Source organism: Schistocerca nitens, chromosome 2 (assembly GCF_023898315.1).
Source record: "Schistocerca nitens isolate TAMUIC-IGC-003100 chromosome 2, iqSchNite1.1, whole genome shotgun sequence".
Lineage (NCBI taxonomy): Eukaryota > Metazoa > Arthropoda > Insecta > Orthoptera > Acrididae > Schistocerca > Schistocerca nitens.
This window is the reverse complement of record NC_064615.1, coordinates 1,005,626,944-1,005,650,692: the sequence shown is the minus strand read 5'-3', so window position 1 is coordinate 1,005,650,692 and position 23,749 is coordinate 1,005,626,944. Positions and strand designations below refer to the sequence as shown.

Here is a 23,749-nt window from a genome sequence, read left to right as displayed (position 1 = left end):
ATGCAGACAGTAGTCTGAATTGCAGTTTCACTTATGAAATTCTAAATGACATGAGGTACATTACTGGCAATGCTCTTCAGATTAGTGAACATTTTATTGCTCACTGAACAGTATTTAAATGTGAAAGATTTAAATACAGATTTTGGTTTTCCATAGTTTCCAGAAGTTACTCTGGTCAGTTGCCATGAAAGTTGTTACTACAAGGTCACATTGGACTACTTGTTCCATCTTCCATCTTTGTCATCCAACTACTTGTCGCGTCCTTATCAAACTAAGGATGTAAATATGTTAATGCCTGTATATACAAATTATGTCCTTAAACTGAAATGTCATCACATGTCCAAGAACATTGCAAAATGATTCAAGGACGAATAAAATTACAGCAACAACTACTGCTACTAGTGAATGCACCAAACATTTTGCAAGAATATTCTGTGATACACTACATTGGTATGAACTTGACTCTGTTTAACTTTTTTAGAGCACTGATCCAACAGTATATTGGGTAACAGTTCTCATGTTATCATAAATTTATTAAAAAGGATCTTTTATTATTTACGCTTAGTAATAACGTAATGACAGAATTTGACATTGTTTTGTAGAAGGAACAGAGATATTTTTATAATATTATGAACAAAACACTGTATAGGTCACAATTTAAGACTGCAAATAAAAAATGTAATTCAGGCTGTGTTTTGTCCACAAAAATAATAATTTCATGGCTAGAGACAAATAACTGCCTATTAATCTAAATGAAAATTATATGTTTCACTTCCTCCTTGAAGGTCTGTTCTTGTAGAACAGTTGTGAAATGTAGTGTAGGTATATTTTTGATTATATATGAAGTAAAATTATATTTCCGTACAAAAAAGTAAATATGTACAAGCTATGTGGATATGAATGAGGTAAATAATAGAAGACAAATTCTCAAAACACTTCTTTGCACTGGGCTTTCAGAAAGGTCTGTTTCAGAGAAACCATTTCTCCACCATAATTAATTTTCTGTAAGAGTTTCATTGGAGTTTTGCCGTGACTTCCCTGCAGAGGAAACACAATTTTTACAAAATAATGATTGAAAGTGTAAGCTACTGTATCCCGGTCTCATATTGAAACAGTTTCTGTATAAAATTACATAATTACATGGCCACATTGGTGCAGTGTATTATGACCATGCTGCACAAAACCAAGGGAAAACTTGAGGAGTTGTATGAATAAAAAAACTTGCACATTGGCTTTGCATTGTGTACCAGCTTCGAATAAATAAAAGCATTTATTCTCGGAAGAAAATATTATTTTCAGAGTAGTAGTGCTAATTCTGTTTTGTGTAACTGTAAAATATGTTGGTTTGAATTGCTATTTCAAGCGTTTAATTTAAAGTTGCCACCAAAATAACAATGGAAAACGATATACTGTATCGATATTACAAAATCGACGAGCGCACCAGTATATCGAGAATGACCATGCGTACTTGTGTCATTTAGGTGACGTCATGGACGGAGCGTTGTGGTGAGGTGTGGAAGAAATGGAAGATGGCAAGATAGTGATTATCAGATGTTTTGTGAAAACATGACGCATTTTTGGCATAGGTAGCGGAAGTGTGTAGGGTTTCTCGGAAGCCTTTAACTTTCCGATACTGGGTCAATCAGTTGTGAAGAGAGATTGCTCGTTTTTCCCGTAGCATTGCTCTTTTGAGTGTTTTGTATTCATAGAATATTTCAAGATGGCGCACAACCTGGCACCTAGTGTAAACTGCTCATTAGATGACATTGATTTGAATGCTTTAAAGGTGAGTTTGTAAACAGTAAATTTGTTTTTAGTGCACGTGTTGTTATCTGTATCACAAATGCATCTGTAACTGTAAGGGGACAGTGTACTTGACTCACAAAGTGGACAGCAAGTTTCGTGTGTACAGAATTTTTTTCGCTTTTCCGGACAATTCTGACGTATATTGAGTTACTTGTTTAATATCCTTACGAAGAAATATTCGGGGAAAGCTTCTGCTGTGGTTCTAAAGATAAAATAGGTTGATCACGCCTTAAAGTGGTGTACGCATCCATAGCTGAAGTACTTGTTTTGTTCCAGGATCCTGCTGGTATCTTTGAGCTAATTGAAGTTGTTGGCCATGGGACTTACGGACAGGTGTACAAGGTAACAATATGACATGTTTCAGTTTTCACTAACACAGCTTCGTTTAATCGTGAATGACAAGCAGCGTGAAAAACACATGGCGTCATACAAGGTGTGTCTCGGGGGAGGTTGTGCGGATCCGTTTGCTTTATTAGTTGCCGCTATACATTTGGTGTCCGTGTAATGTGCGTGCGTTAGCCTATTACAATTGACAAAATATCGGCAGCGAAGAAACTAAAATGTGAAAAGTAAATAAAAGTCATCTATGAACTTGGGGGAATGTCTGAATTATTACTGTAAGTCCCTTTTTGGAAATATCTGTTTTCAGACAACAAGGGGAGCATAGGCGTATACAGAGGCCGACATAGAATTCGAACATAAACAAATTTATTATTTCCATCATTATGCAAAGAAAGTAAACAAAGATACTACTGATGCAAAAACAAATTGAGATCCTGCTGAATATACAAACTCATGCATAACATTTGAAACATATTTCCACTATCAGAAAGAACTAAAATAGTTTATGTCTGGACAAAGTATTCGAACAAAGAACAGGTAGTATTTAGTTATCATCCCTTTGCTATGAATTACTTCTTTTGGACATTGGCTGTGCATGTTTTTAAGCAGTTCTTTCGTATGTTTCTTACTTCTGATGTGATGTTTCGTAACACGATCTTGGAGTTCATTCAAGATGTTCTGTACAGGATTTAAATCTAGTGATTGGGGATGGTGTCTTTAAGTTGTGGGGAGAGTTATGCACAAACCGAAGCCTCACAACTTCATCAATGCTCTTTGTGATTCACCTGATTGACAAGTGGTTTCCTCCTAGGATCATAAGTGTTTTATATGGCACTGTTTAAAAGCTGTTCAATTGTTCTTGTTTTAAACATGGTGCCAAAATATTGTTCAAGCTTCCTCTAATCTTAGATGCCATCATCCATGGATTCTGCTTCACCATTTTTATTATTTGCCTCTGTCCCTAATAGTAAGTGTAGAAGGATCAACACATCTTGGCTTATTCACAACACTATTTGTCTGTTTGAAGAATGGAGAAAGCTGTAGTTTTGCTTCAGCTGACTGTGCTGGCAATTTGAGAGAGGACTTTGTGGTGTTTATGCAGATTAATTCCAAGATATTTCTCATCTACTGTTTCTTCCCTACCTTTGCCCAGTTTCACTTGTGAACATTTAAAAGAGTACACCACAGCTGTGAGCGACTGTTCTGCAGCACAGTATGAGTACAGTGGCTGTGTGGTGGGAGCATAAAGCGTGCATCCAATCGTGTGTCTGCTTGTTTGGGTAGTTCTAAAATCTACATTGTCCTATCATTGGGACTGCAGGATAGATACAGTAGACCTATAGATTGTTTGATAATTACTTGAATTTTGATGACACACAATGGTAATGTTTACATGTTTCAAAATTCAACACTACTAAATAAATATTACATTGTTTATAATACACACAATGTAAAGTATTATATTATTCAAATACTTCTGTTGGCCCCCATGTGTTTGTCAGAACTGTAGCACGACCCAATCTCTTAGATTGTAGAATTACTCTACAAACTAGCACTTTTGGGTAAACTGCCTGAGCAGTGTTCCATAGTACTTAAATTGCAAGAAAGAGGAATTCGATTTTCAATCACGACAACAATTTTATAAACTGATGAAAATTTTATGGTGCTAGTTAACTATTTTCTTTTGTCTGCCAGAAGTTGGTATTGTAACTGCTAACTACTGTTTTGTGGAAATACGGAAGCGTCCGATCCCGCCCATCTGCTTTGACCCATGACGTCACAAATATGGCGGAAACAAAAACAAACACACACACTTTCCACAAGAAGCCTATTATGTACATATATTGTATATAAACTATGAAAAATTAAAGGAGCCCCCACTATTCAACTTTTATCCAGTGATGTCATTCAACTGGGAATTAGTTAAGTTTATGTAATTTGAAGCCCATGTATTGTGGAACAGAAAATCGTATACGTTAATTAAAGGAAGAGACATGTAATGTGGTGCTTATAAAAGAGTTGGTTATTTAATTTTATGATATGTCAGTCAGGAAGCCTTTTGCAATGTAATTCTAGTAACTTGGTGTTGATGTCAAGTTTTGTCCACCACAGAGTTTATCCTTCTTCAGTGCTTTCACCGGTGAATGAAACATAACGATATTGCATTGATATTCCTCAACCAAATAATGCTATTATTTTGGCTATAGTCATTTACACGAATGATGGCAGTTCGTGCAGGTTGAGCCATAGGCGGCATTGTTGCCGGTTCCAAGCAACAGTTGCAGTTCATATTTACATGTGCTACTCACATGAAGAAAGCGCGTATCTTGCAAATTATTTCTCTCGCTCACTTATGTAGAAGTTGCCACTTGTTATCACCATCAGAGATGACAGCTCACAACAAATGGAATAAAAATTCACTAAATAAGGTACTGTGATCACATTTCGTGCTTACATTGGCTGCGACATTCACAGCAGGACTCAGAACAGTACTGAGTGCTAATTGATTGCTGGAGAACATGTGATGTGGGTGCAGACAACAGGCTTAAACTTGACCATCATCACTGGCTCCAACTGTAGTGTTTAAAATTGTCAAAACAGAGCTTCATAGGTGTGCAATTATATATATATTTGCTGTAGCAGTTCCATGTAAGAAACCCACAACCATTTGTCTTGACTGTATTCAAGTGTGAGAAGGCAGATGCAGCTGGGGAGAAACAGACTATATTATTTAATAAAGATATACAACACTGAAAACTGTGTAGTATGTGCTGTGGGAAGCTCCTACATTGAGTTTCTGTTGTTTGTGTTTTTGTGATACCTGAGTTGGAGAGGGCACATACTTTACAGAGAACTTACCCAGGACCTGAGTCTGGAGGGGGCAACTCGTTAGTTTTGCAGTGAATGATGTAGTTTTGAGATTTCATGACTTTCATCATATTTGCTACTAGTCAGTAACCATTACGTATTCTAATTTTCTTCAGACCAATACTGAATTGATGCATCTTTGTTTCTGATGTATTAGGCAGCACGTTCGATTTGCATTTCCAAAGATTTTTTTTGGAAGGGAGGGAGGCAGCTTCCCACCTGTGCTCATCATTGGGTATGCCTTTCCTCTTTACTTTGCTGCTATAACATTTGTATGCACATTACATTATTCAAGTGTAACTAGTTCACACGTGGAGCTTCCATATTTATTGGTCTGTCAACTTATAATCCTGAGGGACTGTGTGTATGTGTTTAATTAGATTGTACAAAGCCGTGCACAATTTGCTCCAAATTATATACACAACACAAAATTGATAAATTCATAATATTTTTTTCCCCAAAAGTATAAACAGGAAACAATCCGTTTTGATCTACTATTGCTACGCATAGAAACAGTATATGTTTGTTCTAGTTGTGTTACTGTAATGGTCGGATGACAAAAGCTTAGGTATGCAAAAGATAGCATTTGTCACTTGAACAATGAGATAAATAGATATTCAGAAGATATAATAGAGAAATAAAATACTAAAGATTTGTTTGAGCTATGATATGTTCGCCACTTAGTAAATATACATATCAACAGGATTACACAAGAAGATATTCATGTAATAGACAGTGAACTGTAAAGATCCCTTGGTTTTCTACCTTGTCATGATCATTGTCATGTTTTGATACATTGGACTTAATTGTCATGCTTTGATCAGATATGAGTTTGTGACTTCTTTGTGGTTATTGGAACCGCCAGGCTGGTTGAACCTGCCGGTACCAGAAATTGACTCTGACCCACAATGTAATGGTGTTGTGTGACATGATGTTACGTGTACATAAACAGAGATATAACAGAACTTAGACAATATTTATTTTGCTTCTGTATTATATATTGCACTACTAATGTTTTCCGAAACATGATAATGAGATGCAGGGTCTGTGTCATTGACCACAAGGAAGAGAGAGATGGTGACAGTGAGAAAAGAGAGCAGCAGTGGGGAGGAGTGTATGTTCGCATGCCAAAATTTTTAAAGGTGCTGAGAGAGATAGAATGAGGCAGCTGGTACCCCACTTTTCAGGTAGTATGTTTTACACAGGAGCATATTTTTTGTGCTCTGATATGAGCACTTTTTTGCTGGTGAATCTGTAGCATAGCCTGAAGCTCAGGATATGTTGGAAACTGAATTTAGTCACGAGTTGGCAAAACTAACGAATGCAATGTTTAAATGGATTTTTAAAAGTTATTTTTGTTCACTGCAATGTCAGTTGCAATATATAGAATAGGTCTTGCCAGTTTAGGTTTCAATTGAAGTACCAGGATTTTGCCTTCTCCTTTTGGAGGCTGGTATAACCTTTGTAGAATACAATCAACAGCAGGTAACTAATTTCTGCTTCCATTGTGTCAGAATTGGATGATCTTTCTGAAGTGACACCACCTCCCCCCCCTCCCCCTCTTTTTTTTGTGGATCAGTTATATCAAATGCATTCTGGGCATGCTACCCATATGTCACGTTGCTACAATAAGTAGAATGAATTTTCTAGTTTCTGCAACATATCATAAACTATGGTATGGGTGCCCAATTGAAGATAAATATACCTCCAAATGTCCCCTGGGCAGAGGTGATGAACCAACCATCTGTTCCACTTGAGTAACAGAACTGTATGTTAATGGCTAACTAGTGGCAGGCATGGAATATGTGCTGCAATGTGTTTTTGCGAGATGCTCAAGGTTGTTCTCCTCATGTCGGACACCCGTGGCACATAACACCCTGCTGTAAGTAGGTGGCTGCTTTAACGAGACAGAGGCTGGAGGCCCGCGTTTAACGCCGGACAGCGTATTTGTTTGAGCTTTCCGTCCGCGGCCGAGTGCGTGCCGGCGACAGGCCTGCCGCTGTTTCCGGTTCCTCCCCAGACGGGTCGTGTTGAAATGCGCTCGCGCTCGGCGAGAGCTCCGTGGCCGCAGAATGACGCATACGAACGGGGACTGCGGAGAGAACGGCAGTCTGTTGGATCTTCTCGTAGATACAGACCTATTCAGCGGGTCGTTTGCCCTGTTGCTACGTGGGGCACCCAAAACCGGATTTCATAAACTGGTTTCCCAGTACCGCTCCTGTTTGTTCGTGTAAACACGGTGATTCTAGAAATTCGGTTCTTGGTGTTGGATTTCCACTTCCACAAGAAATTTCTCCTCCCCCCCCCCCCATGTAAACGCAGAACACGTTTTTGAAACGTGTTTGATTTGTCAGGATGCATTATGTTATTAAAAATTCTCGGCTAATGTGGACGTAGTGACTTTTTATGCTGTGAAGAGAAAGTACGAAATATTGGACTGTACGAGAAGTTGTCAGCCTCTGTGAAAAGAAATAGCCATTGTTCATATGCAGCAAGAGCAGGCAAGTGGCGTTCAGAATAAAGACATTTGGACTGTCATAAATTTATCATTAAAGTGTCGAAATATTCGTAATAATGTTCCCGAATTTACTGCCCTCCGAAAGTTCTCGCGCTCAAATTATTCTTGGGACCGAGAGCTGGCTGAAACCCGAAGTGGAAAGCTCTGAGATATTTAGCGAGTTGGAACGTATATCGGAAAAAGAGATTCGAGACCATAGAAGGGGAGTGCTCATTGCAGTTGACAAACTTTGTCTCTGGTGAGGTCGAAGTTGAGTGAGACAGTGAAGTTATCTGTTCGCGTGTAGCAGGTGTAGGCGAAACCGAGCTTAATTGTTTCACCGGCCACCCGATTCCGTGGATTCATTATGGGGGTACAGTCAGTCAGTCCCGCGAAATACTTTTGAACGCGTATTCTGAGAACTGTCTTAAGCAGCTAGCTCGGCAGCCTACACCCAGTAGAAATACGGGGTGTTCAAAAAGTCTCTCCGCAGTGCCGTATGATTGTTACCCGCGCGTGCTGTATGATTATTCTCCTGCCTGGGTTTTTCAACGAAACAATAAACGCACGACGATACTGCAGAGATATTCTGCACCCATTCACAGGAGAACTTGTGTTCAGTGAAATACTGAACGGTTAGTTTCAACAAGAAGGTGCAACCGCGCACACAGCTCGCGTTTGTGTCACTGCTTGCTGAGGTTTTTGGTGATCGCATAATTTCACAGGGACTTTGGCCTCCACGATCGCCTGACCTAACACCACCTGGGGTGCTACGAAAGCAACTGTCAAAAAAAAAAAAAAAAACCGTCCAAAATCCATCGATGAACTGAAAACTGCAATGTCCGCTTTCACTGCTTCTGTTACAGAAGAAATGTTACAGCATGTGTTTGAAAACATGATTAGACAAACTGAATTATGTATTCAACAACAGGGGGGGGGGGTCACTTTCAACATTTAATGTGAAAATTTGTAAGTAAAAATGAATATTCAATAAATTAATAACTTGTATTTCACTGAGTTTCATTTCGGTATATTCACTGCAGCATACGGCACTGCGGAGAGACGTATCTTAGACCTTGTAGCTACAAATAGCCTGGACCTTATCGACAATGTCAGTATAGAAACGGGGATTAACGATCATGATGTCATTTTAGCAACTATGGTTCCGAAAGTTAATAAATCAGTCAAGAAGGCTAGGAGAGTGTTTCTTCTAGATAGAACAGGTAAGCAGTTATTAACATCTGACTTAGACACTGAATTGGCATCTCTTAGTTCCAGTAAGATGGATGTAGAGGAATTGCCGGTAAAGTTTAAGCAGATTGTAAATCGTGGTCTGGAGAGTTATGTGCCTAGTAAGTAGATGAAGGAGGGGAAAAGACTGCCACGGTTAAATAACGAAATTCGGAAGATGCTGCGGAAGTAGAGGCTGTTGCATTCTGCATTCAAAAGGGAGCGCGCAAGTGACGACAAGCGCAAGTTAGTAGAGACCCGGGGCTGTGTGAAAAGATCTATGCGCGAAGTATACAGCAAAAGATCGGACAGAACCCGAGGAAATTGTCTTATGTAAAATCGCTATGCGGGTCTAAGTCTTCCATTCAGCCCCTTGTTGACAAGTCTGGTGTGGCAGTTGAAGATAGGAAATCGAAAGCCGAAGATTTAAATTTCACGTTTAAGAAATCGTTCACACAGGAGAATTGTACAGACATACCGTCATTTGACCATCGGACAGACTCCCATATTGATGACATAGTAATAAGCTCCGTGGAGTAGAGAAACAACTGGAAGATTTGAAAGTAAGTAAATCACCAGATTCAGATGGAATCCAATTTCGATTTTACAAAGAATACTCTACGGCATTGGTCCCTTACCTAGCTTGCATTTATCGTGAATCTCTCACCCAGCACAAAGACCCAAGCGACTGGAAAAAGGCGCAGATGAGTCCAGTGTAAACACCGAAGCGCCAAAGACCTGGTATAGACATGCGTATTCAAATACATGGATATGTAAATAGAGTACGGAGCTGCTGTTGGCAACGCCTATATAAGTCAAAAAGTGTGTGGCGCAGTTCTAAGACTGTTACTGCTGCTGCAATGGCAGGTTATCAAGATTTAAGTAAGTCTGAGCGTTACAGTCGGCGCACGAGCGATGGGACACAGCATCTCCGAGGTAGCGATGAAGTGGGGATTTTCCCGTACGACCACTTCGCGAGTGTACCGTGAATATCAGGAATCCGCTAAAACATCAAATCTCCGACATCGCTGCGGCCGGAAAAAGATCCTGCAAGAACGTTACCAACGACGACTGAAGAGAATCGCTCAACGTGGCTGATGTGCAATCAGTGCTGGTCCATCAGCAAGTGTCAGCGTGCGAACCATTGAACGAAACATCGTTGACATGGGCTTTCGGGTCCGAAGGCCCACTCGTTTGCATTTGATGACTGCACGACACAAAGCTTTATGCCTCGCCTGGCCCCGTCAGCACCGTCATTGGAGTGTTGACTGGAAACATGTTACCTAGTCGGACGAGTCTCGTTTCAAATTGTATCGAGCTGATGGACGTGTACGGGTATGGAGACACCATGTCAGCAGGGGACCGTTCAAGGTGGTGGAGGCTTTGTAAAGGTGTGGGGCGTGTGCAGTTGGAGTGATATGGGATCCCCGATACGTCTCTGACAGGTGACACGTACGTAAGCATCCTGTATGATCACCTGCATCCATTCATGTCAGTTGTGCATTCTGACGGACATGGGCAATTCCTGCAGATCAGTGCGACACCACCACACGTCCAGAATTGCTACAGAGTGGCTCCAAGAACACTCTTCTGAGTTAAAACATTTCCGCTGGCCATCAGACTCTCCAGATATGAACACTATGGAGCACGTCTGGGATGCCTTGCAACATGGTGTTCGGAAGATATCTCCAACCCCTCGTAGTCTTACGGATTTATGGACAGCCGTGCAGGATTCGTGGTGTCAAATTTCCTCCGGCACTATTTGAGACATTAGAGAAGCCCATGCCACGTCGTGTTGCGGCACTTCTGCGTCTCGTGGGGGCCCTACACGATATTAGGCAGGTGTACAAGTTAAAACTACAAACCAATATCCCTAATTTAGGTTTGCTGTAGATTTCTTAAATATTCTCAGGTCGAATATGAAATTTTCCTGAGGCTGTGTAACTTATGTTCACGAATCAGCATGGTTTTACGAAGTATCGCTCGCGCGAGACTCAGCTTGCCCTTTTCTCACATGGTATACTGCGAACTATGGGTGAAGAGCAATAGGCAGATTCCGTATTTTTCGATTTCTGGAAAACATTTGACGCGGTGACTCGTTGCAGGCTGTTAACGTATATGGAATAAGGTCACAATATTGGAGTGGCTCGAAGACTTCTTAAATAATAGAACCCAGTATGTTGTCCTCGACGGCGAGTGTTCATCAGAGAGAAGGCTATCGTCAGGAGTGCCCCAGGTAAGTGTGAGGACCACTCTTGTTCTCTATGTATATAAATGAATTGGCAGACAGGGGGGGCATCGACCTGTGGTTGTTTGCTGATGATGGGTGTACGGTAAAGTATCGAAGTTAAGTGACTGTAGTAAGATACGAGACGACTTACACAAAATTTCCAGTTGGTGTGATGATTGGCAGCTAGTCCTACATGTAAAAAATGTAAATTAATGCGGATGAGTAGAAGATCAAACCTGTAAATTTCGGATACAGTATTACTAGTGCCGTTTAAATAGCTGGCCGTAACGATGAAATATGATGTGAGAACTGTGGTAGGGGAAGTGAATGGTCGCATGGTTTATTGAGAGCATTTTAGGAAAGAGTGGTTCACCTGTAAAGGAGACCGTATATAGGACGCTGGTGCGACCTGTTCTTGAGTACTACTCGAATGTTTGTGATCCGTACCAGATCGTATTGAAGCAAGACATCGAAGCACTTTAGAGGCGGGCTGTTAGAATTGTTACCGGGAGATTCGAACAACATGTGTCACGGAGACGCTTTGGCGACCCAAATGGGAATCTCTGGAGGGAAAGCGACGTTCTTTTCGGGAAACACCATTGAGAAAATTTAGAAAGGAAATTTGTGGTAAGATCTTAGGGGACCAAACTGCTGAGGTCATCGGTCCCTAAGCTTACATACTACTTGAACTAACTAAACGCTAAGGACAAAACACAAACACACACGAGGGAGGACTCGAACCTCCGAGGGGGGGAGCCGCGCGATCCGTGACAGGACGCCTCAGAAAATTTAGAGACACGGTATTTGAAGATAACTGCCGAACGATTCTTCTGCCACCAACATACATTGTACGTTAGGACCACAAAGATAGGATACGAGATATTAGGGTTCTTACGGAGACATACAGACGGTCGTTATTCCCTGGTAGTGGTACAGGGTACCCTCCGCCACGCCCCGTGCTATGGCTCGCGGAGTATCGATGTAGATATGAATGTAAATTAGGAACCGGAACAGCATATTTCCAGACGCCGTTGTGTAAAAAGCTTACGACAGAACCTACATTTGACCCACAGAAAACCAAAATATCGGTAAGTGCAAGGCCCATATTACGATACGGAAACGGAGACCGATAGCAGCGTTGTTAGTGGCCTGGCAGTGATCTTCGAATACGGGAAAATATGGTGCCGAACCCTAATTTTTCATTTGTGAAATCCGAGTACTGAATGATATTTTTCATTGATGCTTTATGGGTGGGTTTGGTGTTAAAGTATATTGGTTTGTAAAACACAATATTGCAGTTTAGACTGTGTGACTTTTATTGAGTGGAAATTGCGTTCCTGATTACGACCTTCATGTGCGTATTGTACTCTGTGAATTGCACTGTGAATATGTTGCTCGTATTCTGCTTAATTTTTGCTCTCATCCGTAATATCGGGTGGGGTAAATAATTTCATATTTCTTTTCGTTTCATATGAAGTAGAAGCTAGTTTTGTTTCATGGTATTCTGTGCACTCGTATCTATTTGTTACTGTGTACGAATACGTGTTCACTGCTCGATTTAAGTGCATCATAAATAAATTGCTCGTAATCTATGTTATTTTTGTTCCCATCTGTTCCTCGTACACTCGTATTTGATGGAGGCCACCTAAATGTTTACTGACTCCTGCTGAAATGTAATGTTTGCAGTACTTGTTAACAATGTGTGAAAACAGTTGCCTATCATGTGTCGCATTTTTGGCATTTGCAAGGAAGAATGTTCGAGTTACCAAGACTGTAAAGCATACTTATCTACATCCATAGTCCACAAACCATTTTGAAATGCATGGCACTCAGTGCCAAGAACCGACACCATTCAAAGCAGAGTTATATACTCATTCCCTAATAAGACGCGATAAAGTTGAATACCACTACATTGCTAACATAGTTAGCCATCAGATACTAGAAAGTGCAGAAAAGGGATACAAGGAAGGAGAATAAACGGAATATACTTAACAGTAGTTAATCCGGCAGTTCACACACAGCGTCATAAGCAGTAAAAAATTACACTGAAGTCCACAGAATACCATGTGACGAAACTAGCTTTGTTTTATAAGAGACAAAACCAAATATGGAATCATTTACCCCACCCAGAACTACGGAGGCGAGCAGAAGTCAATCAGAATACGAGCATCATATTTAAACTGCAATACTCACGAGAAGTCGTAATCAGCAGCACAATGTGTTGAAACCTGCCTTGTTTACTACGAAATGAACAGGAAACACGGAAGACTGAACATCGAAGACTAAATATCAGAAATAAGAAAGCGAGATGAAGGATAGATAAGCTTACAGTGCTCCAAGTCGCGTGGAAGTGAACCAAGGTCTTGTTACCCGAAGTCCTTATATGAGTTTAACCCCGTTATTAGACCGGTCCAACAAAACCGCGTCAGGCGTTAATGTAAACACGACACCGGAAAACGGCTTCGCAAATCCGGGTTTCGGCTTCCGAAAGTTGTGTCGCACATAAACGTAGTAATTGTGGCTGAAATGATTGCTGCCAGCCCATTTCTTGTCGGAACAGCGAGCTGAAACTACATATAAACCGGAAACTTCGTGGCTGTGACTTGAAGAAAGATTCCGGATTAGATTCCAGGTCTGCCAGGAAGTATGAAAACTACTCGCTCTGCTGCACAGTGGAAGATTCAATCGGAAGCCAAATCGGTCTATACCATCACAAAGTATGGATAGTTGTGGGGGGGCGATGCGCACTGGTCGTCAACCGGAGAGCCTGTTCGCACAAGATGGAGCGACCGCACATTTCGTCACTGAACACGGTACCAAAGGTGATATTGAGGTTTGGGATGCCGTCGGTCTTATAAAAAGGTCTGAATATAGTGTCAGTACTAGGGAACTAGTTGTGCTGACAGAATCTGATATTTGTCGAAAACATTACACAGGTGTATTCTTACAAAAAGTAAAAAATAAACGCAGCCAGCTGCTGTTAATTATGCTTTTTATTAAAAACAAATAGCACCGTTACAGGTTTCTCGTCAGACTGTTGCGCAAGTGAAATAAAGCATTGTTAACAGTTGCTGCATCCTGATAGAAGGGTTTATTAGTGCCCAAAGCTAAATTCATAACGGATGTTCTTGATAGAGGTCGCATGGTAAATTTTGTGCACTACAGGGAATTAAAATAATAAGAAAATTATCGTCTAAACGTTGCGTTCAATACAAGTCGTAGCCTTTGACCAGTGACGTAGGAAATACGCCGTCATGTTACTGGCGATTTTTTCAAACGGACTAAGCTACAGATCATTCTGTCGCCACAAGGCTGTGGCTTCGCCAACTCGCAACCAGTGAGTATTTGCACTGAAGGGTGACGTGACAGCAGCTATTAGCATTACGTCATTGGCCAAGTCCGCAGCTCGTGGTTTAATGGCTAGCTTTGCTGCCTCTGGATCATAGGTATCGGTTTCGATTCCCGGCCGGGTTGAGGATTTTCTCGGCCCGGGGACTGGGTATTTGTGCTGTCCTTATCATTTACTCATCATCTTCATCATTTGCGACAGAGTCTAGATTGGATTGTGAAAAAAATTGACTGCATAAGAATTGGGACTTCGTACGGGCGCTGATGACCGCGCAGTTGAACGCCCCACAAACCAAACATTATCGTCGTTGGCCAAAGCCGATAACTCGTATCGAATATTCCTCTTTATCCGTTTTGCGCATTCAGATATTTGGTATTTTGTGGGAGAACAGCGAACAGTGTGTGTGTGTGTGTGTGTGTGTGTGTGTGTGTGTGTGTGTGTGTGTGAGAGAGAGAGAGAGAGAGAGAGAGAGAGAGAGATAGTGTCATCATCGCAGCAAGCAGTAAAATAAAAGGTAAGAAGACATAAAAGCGCAAAATGCTTTACTGTAACATGAGTGAGCGTGACGAAAATAGGTTATCGTCCCATGTCAACAAACAACGTCATAGATCCTCGTCAGCTTCAAAACCTTCTTCACGAGATTCCTTGAATTTCCGTTCCTTCCCGTCCCGTAGACGATTTGTGTGAATGTCGTCGTTTGAAATGCATTCTGGAATATTTTGCGTTCCAATCCGTGTATGTCCAGTATGAATTGACATTTCGTCTTTAAATGAAATGGATCTGGAAGGGCAACTAAGACAGTTTCATTCTTCGAAGTCAAAGTGCTGAGGATTGATCCGAATTAGGAACAGAAGCATCTTCTAGTGAGGCTGCACAACACATATTCCTTGATGCATTACTAGTGACTTTACTCCGTACCTCTACTAGCATCAAGGGACCTAAAGTACTGCCCAGTTAAATACTATTTACATTATCCAGCATTTCCCAAGTGATAGACCTACGGTTCGTCATTTTAATATTGAGCCACCCCTATGGTGTCCACATTTCTTTGCAATATTTTGAAAACTGCGCAATAGAGAAGGTAAATACTACCTTGAAAAAATAAAGCTCTCGATACATTTCATTGTTTAATGTTTTATTTATTTATGTTTACCTGGAAGCACAGCAAAATTTACATAAATGCCGCCTAGTTGCCTCACTGTGTAATATTCAACTACGTAACTTTGTTAGAGAGGAACTACACAGAGAGAGTAATTTTGAATCAACAGTAACCACAGTATTTACAAGAACAACAATAACCTATTTTTGTCACCATTTCTTGCTGTGTGTGACGCTTTGTTGCATACGGCTGTGAATTAAAGTGTAAACTATTGAAGTTTTAAGGAAGAACAATTGTGAGATTCTGTTAGCCCTGTCCATGCTTATCGTCGCTCTCGTCTTGGAATTGCCGTCTTTTTTTTTTTTTTTTTTTTAGCCCATTTGCTACTTTGAAAGAACAGAAACTAGAAAATTTTGCATTTACGGCATCATCCTGGTGGATTGGTACAACGGACAGTTTACTCTTAAAGTCAGATTTAATTTTTCTATCTCTCACTTATCAGGAAATGTAAAAACAAAGGCCAGTTAAGATAAATACCATAATTTTCAGAACCATTTTACGTTGGATATCTGATCTCATATAAGCATCTTGCAACCAAATATCCAAAAGCTGTATAGAGGAGGAGCTGCACATCGCAGCAAGATTGGAGAGGAGAATAATTTTGGCGTATTGCACCACAAGAATCTCAAAATATTAAGCCCAAAGGTGGGACAATTTAGTGCTCGTCACATCAGTGAAACGAATGCTCACTTAAACATCTGTGGCACAAGGAAACACTTGTGACCATATGAAGCAACTTTCCCAGTATTTGCCTTTTGTTATTCAGGTAAAATGCGAATAAAAGTTTATACCCCCTCTTCTAAAATTCGAGCCTGCTGGTCTAACCTTACAGTTATTCGCTCGGTGACGTACCAGCGTATTGCCGTAGTGGATTTGGCGTTCATAGTTAACCATCTATGCCTGTGACAGTATTGGAGGTATAAGCGCTGATTTGTTGACAACATGAAAGTTGTATCTCAGCATTGGCGCAAGTAGTAAAAATGGCATCTCATCATATCCTCCTTGCCCACCGACTGGATCGCGCATACCAGTTTTAAAACACTGACATTAATTTAAATTTCAAGCCGTCAGCACACTCATTGAACCTGAGCAAATCGACTGGACGGAAGCGAATCGAACTTATGTATTTCAAAACACTTGGGGAATAATTTCTAGATTGTTTCAAATCTCTTGTCTGATGAATAAAGCTTTATAAGAAACATCCACACCGCAGTAATGATTGGTATTCCTGGTTTTCATATTCTTTTCAACATCGTGCAGCATACGAGTCAGTAGCTATTTGGCACGGTAAGAGTATCACCAACAGGTCACATCACGTCCAAGCAGCAGATTAAAACTTAAGAGGGATAAAACTACAAGAGGAAAGTAGCTCTACCATCAGGTCGGTCTCTCTCTCTCTTCTTCTTCTTCCCCCCCCCCCCCCCCCCCAAATCCCTTTCTGCATACAGTGCTCAGCAACAGGTGTTCTTCCTGCTTTGTTGGTCTTCATTATATCGGAACTAATGTCAAAGAGACCAATTAGCTTCTCAAGAATTTTGATAGCCATGCTGGTGGAAGCCGAGAGAGAGAACACAAAATGAAGCAGATCAAACCCCCGGAAGCTCTCTTCCAAAAATTATGTACACGTCTCAACAGCGACATTTTTCTCCGAAATGAAAGGAGTTCCATACAGGCCATGCCGACGAAGTACCCGCAAGAACGATGATTCAGTAACAAATGGTTCAAGTGGCTCTGAACACTGTGGGACTTCACATCTGAGGTCATCAGACCCGTAGAACTTAGAACTACTTAAACCTAACTAACCTGAGAACATAACACACAACCATGCCCGAGGCAGGTTTCGAACCTGCGACCGTAGCGGTCGCCCGGTTCCAGACTAAAGCGTATAGAACCGCTCGGCTACAGCTGCCGGCAATTCAGTAACCTTAGGCATTGCCGAACAAGAGACGACAAAATGATTCCGTCCGAACTGGCGGACCATTGTATACTTCCCCGAATACCTCAGCATAATACATATTCTGACGATGTATTGCGTAATTACTGATAACTGCCAATATTTCTGTATTGTTTTGTAGGACTGCTTACGTAAACGAGAGCGTATTTATGTCAAGAAATGCAGTTGTTTGCGGTCGCTTCAGTTGAGCTCAAAACTTCAGCGCGGGTGAAAGAAACATATCTGCAAAGCCGACTGAGGGTCACCATCTTAGAAATTAGAATGAAAATCTATGTTTGAAATTGACCGTAGGAGACTTGTCAAGTCTTGCAACGTGAAGTATGAGTTCCGGGTGATCCCCTTTTATTTGGACATTGTTTTGGGCTGCGTCGACTGAACCGCAACCGCTGCCTATAGCTGAGTCGGTATAAATTGATCTCTGACAATTGCAGAGTTTGTGTAAGTTGATCGCTGACAGTTGCAGAGGGCTGGGCGTGACAGCTCAATGGGCGTATCTCAACCAGTAACTTAACGTCTCCCTGACAGCGCTTCAGTGTTGTCACACCTCTGTAGACGGCTACTGTTTTCGCGTGCAGCCGTCAGCGCTATGCAGTTGGAGCACACTACACACAATTAAATTCAAACAGTACAGATCCAGTACACAATGACTGTTAGAGAAGCGGCTCTGATGAGTTCGAATAAAGACGGCAAGCTGGCTCAATAGGGCCAACAACAGAATCCCACTTGTTCACTAACGTCATGGAATGCGAAGATACCGCAAACACGGGTGATACAGGGTGAAATCAGAGATTACAAAGTCATACGGTAGAACACGAATACAAAGAATGCTTTACAAAATAACGTAATATATCGTACATAAAATATGTGAGAGACTAAAACTGAGAAGTTTTCTTTTTTTAGTAAAATAATGTATTTTTATATTCACAAACTTTAAATAATCGTTACACCACTTGGTCTTCATGTACAAAGTATGACAAACAAAAATAACAGCATTAATAAAGACAATCTATGTAGTGAACAGATTCTGTTCATGCGAATTTTTGTAGCCCATCGGCAGTTACAAAGGTCACACAAACCTACACTTTTTTTTTTTTTTGGATCGTAATAAAATACTTTACTAAGACGTGAACAAACGTTTGTCAGTCACAGCCTAGCAGAAAAGCATTGAAAGAAAGACGACGACATAACTTGTCTACCACACAATTTATAACGGAGTAAGTACTATAACCTTATATGTGTTAATAGAAACTAATCTTATCAGTCAAGAATGATGAAAATAATAATATTTTTGTAAGCTTGAGAAATTAAAGCATTTAGGTAAAGAACCTACAGAAAAGTATATAACAAGATTCTACAGTCTGTGCTCCATTATGCTTATAAATTGTTATTTTACTGTTTTTATGCGAGGATATCGTTGATACTCGTCTGTTTTCGTCTTCATAAAATATTTTCTTAAGGTCCATAACAATTTAGTGTAGGTGCCTGTGACCGGTGTAACTGCCGTTTGGCTACTGAAATTCGTATAAACAATGTGTGTTCATGACATAGATTGTCTCTGTACCAGTTAAAACTTAATGCTGTAATTTTTGCTTGTCGTACTTCCTGCGATACAATACAGTATTTTATGAAGTATTTTATATGCACGTGTTTTACTATAGGACTCTGTGATCTTTGGTTTCGTCACCTGTTATCCATATTTACGATATCTTTGTATTATATGGTGTTTGAACATGATGACGGTGAACAAATATGATTCTTTATCTTGAAGATAATTCTCATCTTCTGTTCAGTCTCAGTTGCACATTTTTAATTGGATGACATGTTTCGATCATTCAGAGTCATCTAAGTAGTTGCATCAACAACCCGTCTGTGATGTACTGAAGAGACGTGTTGCCGACGCAACTACTTAGATCTGAAGATATCCGGAATGATCAAAACATGTCATCTAATTAAAAATGTGCAGCCGAGATTGAACAATAAACGAGAGTTATCTTACAGTTGCTGATTCTCATGAGACGAATATGTCGTCTATAGTGAATATATGATTCTGTACTTGACTCATGAGCCAGTTTGCCTTTATTCGAGCTGTTCAGCGCCAGCTTCTCACACAGTCATTTTGTATTGAGTCTGTACTGTTAGAATTTAAATGTCTTGTTTTTCCGAAAGATTTAAGGCATGTAGTATTAGATTTGTAATAGTATTTTGACGTAAGTATCTTCTTGCACGAATGTTAATTCTAATTTTTGACCTTGCAGGTCATGTTTGTCACTGCATTTTGTCATTTTTGTTGTCTTTCGTATAGTACTGTTTGCATGGTCTTGGTCTGAAATCGGTAGATAAATAAAACACAGGTCGGTACACTAGTTATGCGTTTCTTAGTTTACAGAAATGTTTTTATTCGCCCGAAAAAGATGTTTAAACTCGGTAAGTTGCTGTCATTCATCGCTGTGAAGAAATAGTGAAGCGTTGCCACAGTTGAAACATATTCTGTAAGTGTTGCAAAACATGCAAGTTTCAGTTGTGTTACTCGTATTTATTTTGTCGTTAATAGGCTGTTACCATATGATCTAACATGTCGAAAGCATGTTTGTTTCAAAGTGACAGAACAGTCGCATCTCGTTCGTTTCTAACGCTTGTGTGTGATTTTTGCCCCTACCACGGATCAAGAGAAGAAACCATTGGCCATGTCGTACCTCGATGTGGTACATAAACATTCAACCAACGAAATCCGGAGTAGAAATGCTTTTAAACAGTCTAGAATGAGATAAAATGAAATTGTAATTATTATGCAGCAGTTTGGATCAATAATTTACACATGAGAGGTTTTTAATATTATTTTTATAAACAACACAAAAGAAGTAATACAAAGAAATTACTAAATACAAACTAAAGACGTGGCATAACCTAAGATGCGCTATATATTTATAAATAGCAGCTTGTACTTTGTGGACTTAAAATGCAAAAATCGTTTTTCATTTGTAACGGTGCTCACTCCTTTAACACTGGAGAATTTTGTGTTGTTAATTACCTTTCGTCATTACCTTCGTAGATTCATCTGTTGTGAGCTAACTACTAGGTCTTTCTCAAAACATTTAATTTCAACAGTCCACTGCTGGTGATAAAATCACTTACTTTGAAAGTCGTCGTTCGATACGAGTAAGATAGGAGTTTGAATGAAGACTGACGTACATCTACACTCCGCGAGCCACCTTACGGTGTGTGGCGGAGGGTACTTATTGTACCACTATCTGATCCCCCCTTCCCTGTTCCATTCACGAATTGTGCGTGGGAAGAACGACTGCTTGTAAGTCTCCGTATTTGCTCTAATTTCTCGGATCTTTTCGTTGTGATCATTACGCGAGATATATGTGGGCGGTAGTAATATGTTGCCCATCTCTTCCCGGAATGTGCTCTCTCGTAATTTCGATAATAAACCTCTCCGTATTGCGTAACGCCTTTCTTGAAGTGTCCGCCACTGGAGCTTGTTAGCATCTCCGTAACGCTCTCGCGCTGACTAAATGTCCCCATGACGAATCGCGCTGCTTTTCGCTGGATCATGTCTATCTCTTCTATTAATCCAACCTGGTAAGGGTCCCATACTGATGAGCAATACTCAAGAATCGGACGAACAAGCGTTTTGTAAGCTACTTCTTTCGTCGATGAGTCACATTTTCTTAGAATTCTTCCTATGAATCTCAACCTGGCGCCTGCTTTTCCCACTATTTGTTTTATGTGATCATTCCACTTCAGATCGCTCCGGATAGTAACTCCTAAGTATTTTACGGTCGTTACCGCTTCCAATGATTTACCACCTATGGCATAATCGTACTGGAATGGATTTCTGCCCCTATGTATGCGCATTATATTACATTTATCTACGTTTAGGGAAAGCTGCCAGCTGTCGCACCATTCATTAATCCTCTGCAGGTCTTCCTGGAGTACGTACGAGTCTTCTGATGTTGCTACTTTCTTGTAGACAACCGTGTCATCTGCAAATAGCCTCACGGAGCTACCGATGTTGTCAACTAAGTCATTTATGTATATTGTAAACAATAAAGGTCCTATCACGCTTCCTTGCTGTACTCCCGAAATTACCTCTACATCTGCAGATTTTGAACCGTTAAGAATGACATGTTGTGTTCTTTCTTCTAGGAAATCCTGAATCCAATCACAAACCTGGTCCGATATTCCGTAAGCTCGTATTTTTTTCACTAAACGTAAGTGCGGAACCGTATCAAATGCCTTCCTGAAGTCCAGGAATACGGCATCAATCTGCTCGCCAGTGTCTACGGCACTGTGAATTTCTTGGACAAATAGGGCGAGCTGAGTTTCACATGATCTCTGTTTGCGGAATCCATGTTGGTTATGATAAAGGAGATTTGTATTATCTAAGAACGTCATAATACGAGAACATAAAACATGTTCCATTATTCTACAACAGATTGACGTAAGCGAAATAGGCCTATAATTATTCGCATCTGATTTATGACCCTTCTTGAAAATGGGAACGACCTGCGCTTTCTTCCAGTCGCTAGGTACTTTACGTTCTTCCAGAGATCTACGATAAATTGCTGATAGAAAGGGGGCAAGTTCTTTAGCATAATCACTGTAGAATCTTACGGGTATCTCGTCTGGTCCGGATGCTTTTCCGCTACTAAGTGATAGCAGTTGTTTTTCAATTCCGATATCGTTTATTTCAATATTTTCCATTTTGGCGTCCGTGCGACGGCTGAAGTCAGGGACCGTGTTACGATTTTCCGCAGTGAAACAGTTTCGGAACACTGAATTCAGTATTTCTGCCTTTCTTCGGTCGTCCTCTGTTTCGGTGCCATCGTGGTCAACGAGTGACTGAATAGGGGATTTAGATCCGCTTACCGATTTTACATATGACCAAAACTTTTTAGGGTTCTTGTTTAGATTGTTTGCCAATGTTTTATGTTCGAATTCGTTGAATGCTTCTCTCATTGCTCTCTTTACGCCCTTTTTCGCTTCGTTCAGCTTTTCCTTATCAGCTATGATTCGACTACTCTTAAACCTATGATGAAGCTTTCTTTGTTTCCGTAGTACCTTTCGTACATGATTGTTATACCACGGTGGATCTTTCCCCTCGCTTTGGACCTTAGTCGGTACGAACTTATCTAAGGCGTACTGGACGATGTTTCTGAATTTTTTCCATTTTTGTTCCACATCCTCTTCCTCAGAAATGAACGTTTGATGGTGGTCACTCAGATATTCTGCGATTTGTGCCCTATCACTCTTGTTAAGCAAATATATTTTCCTTCCTTTCTTGGCATTTCTTATTACACTTGTAGTCATTGATGCAACCACTGACTTATGATCACTGATACCCTCTTCTACATTCACGGAGTCGAAAAGTTCCGGTCTATTTGTTGCTATGAGGTCTAAAACGTTAGCTTCACGAGTTGGTTCTCTAACTATCTGCTCGAAGTAATTCTCGGACAAGGCAGTCAGGATAATGTCACAAGAGTCTCTGTCCCTGGCTCCAGTTCTGATTGTGTGACTATCCCATTCTATACCTGGTAGATTGAAGTCTCCCCCTATTACAATAGTATGATCACGAAACTTCTTCACGACGTTCTGCAGGTTCTCTCTGAGGCGCTCAACTACTACGGTTGCTGATGCAGGTGGTCTATAGAAGCATCCGACTATCATATCTGACCCACCTTTGATACTTAACCCAGATTATTTCACATTCGCATTCGCTAATAACTTCACTGGATATTATTGAATTCTTTACTGCTATAAATACTCCTCCACCATTGTTGTTTATCCTATCCTTGCGGTATATATTCCATTCTGTGTCTAGGATTTCGTTACTGTTCACTTCCGGTTTTAACCAACTTTCCGTTCCTAATACTATATGCGCACTATTTCCTTCAATAAGCGATACTAATTCAGGAACCTTGCCCTGGATACTCCTGCAGTTTACCAATATTACGTTAACTTTTCCTGTTTTTGGTCTCTGAGGACGGACGTTCTTTATCAACGATGCTGATGTTCTCTCTGGTAAGCCGTCAGGTATTTTATCGTTTCGCCCAAGGGGGGGGGTCCCTCTAACCTAAAAAAACCCCGTGTGCACGCCACACGTACTCTGCTACCCTAGTAGCTGCTTCCGGTGTGTAGTGCACGCCTGACCTGTCTAGGGGGGCCCTACAGTTCTCCACCCAATAACGGAGGTCGATGAATTTGCAACCATTATAGTCGCAGAGTCGTCTGAGCCTCTGGTTTAGACCCTCCACATGGCTCCAAACCAGAGGACCGCGATCGACTCTGGGCACTATGCTGCAGATATT

At 40.7% G+C, this 23,749-nt stretch overlaps 1 protein-coding gene across 3 annotated transcripts in view; it reads left to right on the top strand.

Annotated features, from left to right (window-relative positions):
- The first annotated feature begins 1,493 nt into the window (after positions 1 to 1,493).
- Positions 1,494 to 23,749, top strand: part of LOC126237357 (serine/threonine-protein kinase mig-15) — a 325,139-nt gene continuing 302,883 nt past the window's right edge. For all 3 annotated transcript variants that reach the window (XM_049947425.1, XM_049947424.1, XM_049947423.1), the window contains exons 1-2: positions 1,494 to 1,786; positions 2,083 to 2,148. In XM_049947425.1, the coding sequence (XP_049803382.1) occupies positions 1,721 to 1,786; positions 2,083 to 2,148 (132 nt within the window). In that variant the 5' untranslated portion in view covers positions 1,494 to 1,720. The remainder of the gene's footprint in view (positions 1,787 to 2,082; positions 2,149 to 23,749) is intronic.